Raw genomic sequence first — 2,055 nt, 5'->3', positions numbered from 1 at the left:
GTGTGTTTATATATATATGTGTGTGTGTGTGTGTGTGTGTGTGTTTATATATATATGTGTGTGTGTGTGTGTGTGTGTGTATATATATATGTGTGTGTGTGTGTGTGTGTGTGTATATATATATGTGTGTGTGTGTGTGTGTTTATATATATGTGTGTGTGTTTATATATATATATATATATATATGTATATATATATATATGTGTGTGTGTGTGTGTGTGTGTGTGTGTGTTTGTTTGTTTGTTTGTATATATATATATATATATATAATATATTTGTGTGTATAATTATATTATATATAATTAATCACACTTTAGTAATGCATTAAACCGGCAGCCCTAATTCAAATTAAAACGCTTCATTTGTCGACCAATGGTGTGAGTTTGGGGCGGGACTATCTGTTTGTACAACCAATAGCAGACAGCGGGACTTTTCCGAAACCTGCTTGATTGATCACCATTATTGATGCTTGGGACATTTTCAGGCCACATATTTACACAGACCCAAATATGCTGATGTAACATGACTTGCATTTGTCTCTCTCCCTGTCTCTCACCAGCTGCCATCATCATTGCTATACTACTGGGCGTTGCCATAGCGATCCTTCTGATCGTCATCGCGTGCTGCCTCCTGCGGGGCAAGAAGAAACGTCAAAACAAACATCAGATTGTCGCAGTTAACGGCGGTCACGTTCACACCTACGAGGACGAGAAACTGGTCTACAACAGCACCACTAAACCCGTCTGATGCAGACGAGCGCCAATCCACCCGCTGGCACGTGCTGTGACGCGCATTAACGCACGCTGGGTTTTATTTCTACACTTGGTTGGATTGTTTTGTTTGCTTTGAGTAGACGGGCTGGAAACTGCTGCATAGATGTTTGATTGTTTCCTCGATGTTTGAAAACAATTTATAAGCAACATTTTCAGAGTACTATGAAACTTCTTTTCTATAGATGAATATAAATATATAAGTGTATTGGATTGTCCTCAGGGGTACATATGTGTTGCAATAGCATATACTGTTTAGCTTTTAAAATCCATGACCACGTGACATCCCAGAGTTTTTAATATTCTGTCTTATTACTGTCCTTTTTTTTTTTTTTTAAGTAAACTGCTGTTATGGCATATATCACAGAATTAGGGTGAAAAATCCCCCACAATGCAAATTTGTACATAGCTTTTTTTTGTCTTTCTTAATCTTGTATGATTTATTGGACGTACTTAACCATTAGGTCTCAATAAAGTTGAAGTGTACATACTGTGTGTGTGTGTGTGTGTGTGTGTGTGTGTGTGTGTGTGTGTGTGCGTGCGTGTGTGTGCGCGCGCGCGCTTAATATTGCATACGTCTCATTTGATGTGCTGTGCTGTTATGTGACCTAAAGAGGGCGCCACTGACTCAAAATTAAAATGACAAAGTCTTCATGCATATTAAACATTTTCATCGGTCAATAATAATACTGTTAATGATCATTTATTTTATTGTTTTTTCAAAATAAAAAATTCATCCGTTTTTCCCTCCATTTAGTTTGATCAAATCTGCATTAAATCATGAAAGCAGGACTGTAAATGACTTTAGTTCAGAGCAAGTGTGCCGCACAAGCCCTCAAAAGTGAAGCCAAAACGTCTCGATCGCCCCCCGGTGGCTGGTCCTAGTATAGGTCATAAGCCCCGCCTCCCCATGTTATTCAACGGGACGTGAGACCAACTAAACAATTAAATGACACTTCACATATCTTTTTTCCAAAGATAGTTTCTGTCATTTACTGTCGTTTCTATCACGTTGATGTCATTTCAAGTGTTTGTTTTCAAAATAAGTTTGTTTTTAGTTATTTGATGCTATAAAAACGCTGCTGTGACATCATGATTGACAGCTGTGATTGACAGGTTCTCTGAGCGAAGTAGTCACTGAAGCACCAACTGACTTTTTTTCGGGATCTTCGGAGGACTGAGGAGATTGGAGCTTTAAATGTAATATCTACATTTCTATAATTAATTATTTCACACCGTCAAAAGTCAAAAGGGGCGTGTGCTTGCGATTGATTCAGTGAGAGTG

The 2,055-nt window shown here is 38.1% G+C and overlaps 1 protein-coding gene across 1 annotated transcript in view; it reads left to right on the top strand.

The window, feature by feature from the left end:
* LOC127662356 (kunitz-type protease inhibitor 1-like) overlaps positions 1-1,131 on the top strand; it is an 18,025-nt gene extending 16,894 nt beyond the window's left edge. The window contains exon 11 of the mRNA XM_052153488.1: positions 560-1,131. Coding sequence (XP_052009448.1) covers positions 560-747 — 188 coding nt within the window. The 3' untranslated portion in view covers positions 748-1,131. The remainder of the gene's footprint in view (positions 1-559) is intronic.
* Positions 1,132-2,055: the final 924 nt, after the last annotated feature.

Source organism: Xyrauchen texanus, chromosome 22 (assembly GCF_025860055.1).
Source record: "Xyrauchen texanus isolate HMW12.3.18 chromosome 22, RBS_HiC_50CHRs, whole genome shotgun sequence".
NCBI classification, from domain to species: domain Eukaryota; kingdom Metazoa; phylum Chordata; class Actinopteri; order Cypriniformes; family Catostomidae; genus Xyrauchen; species Xyrauchen texanus.
Note: the sequence above shows the minus strand (reverse complement) of the source record. Positions and strands in the feature narration are given on the sequence as shown.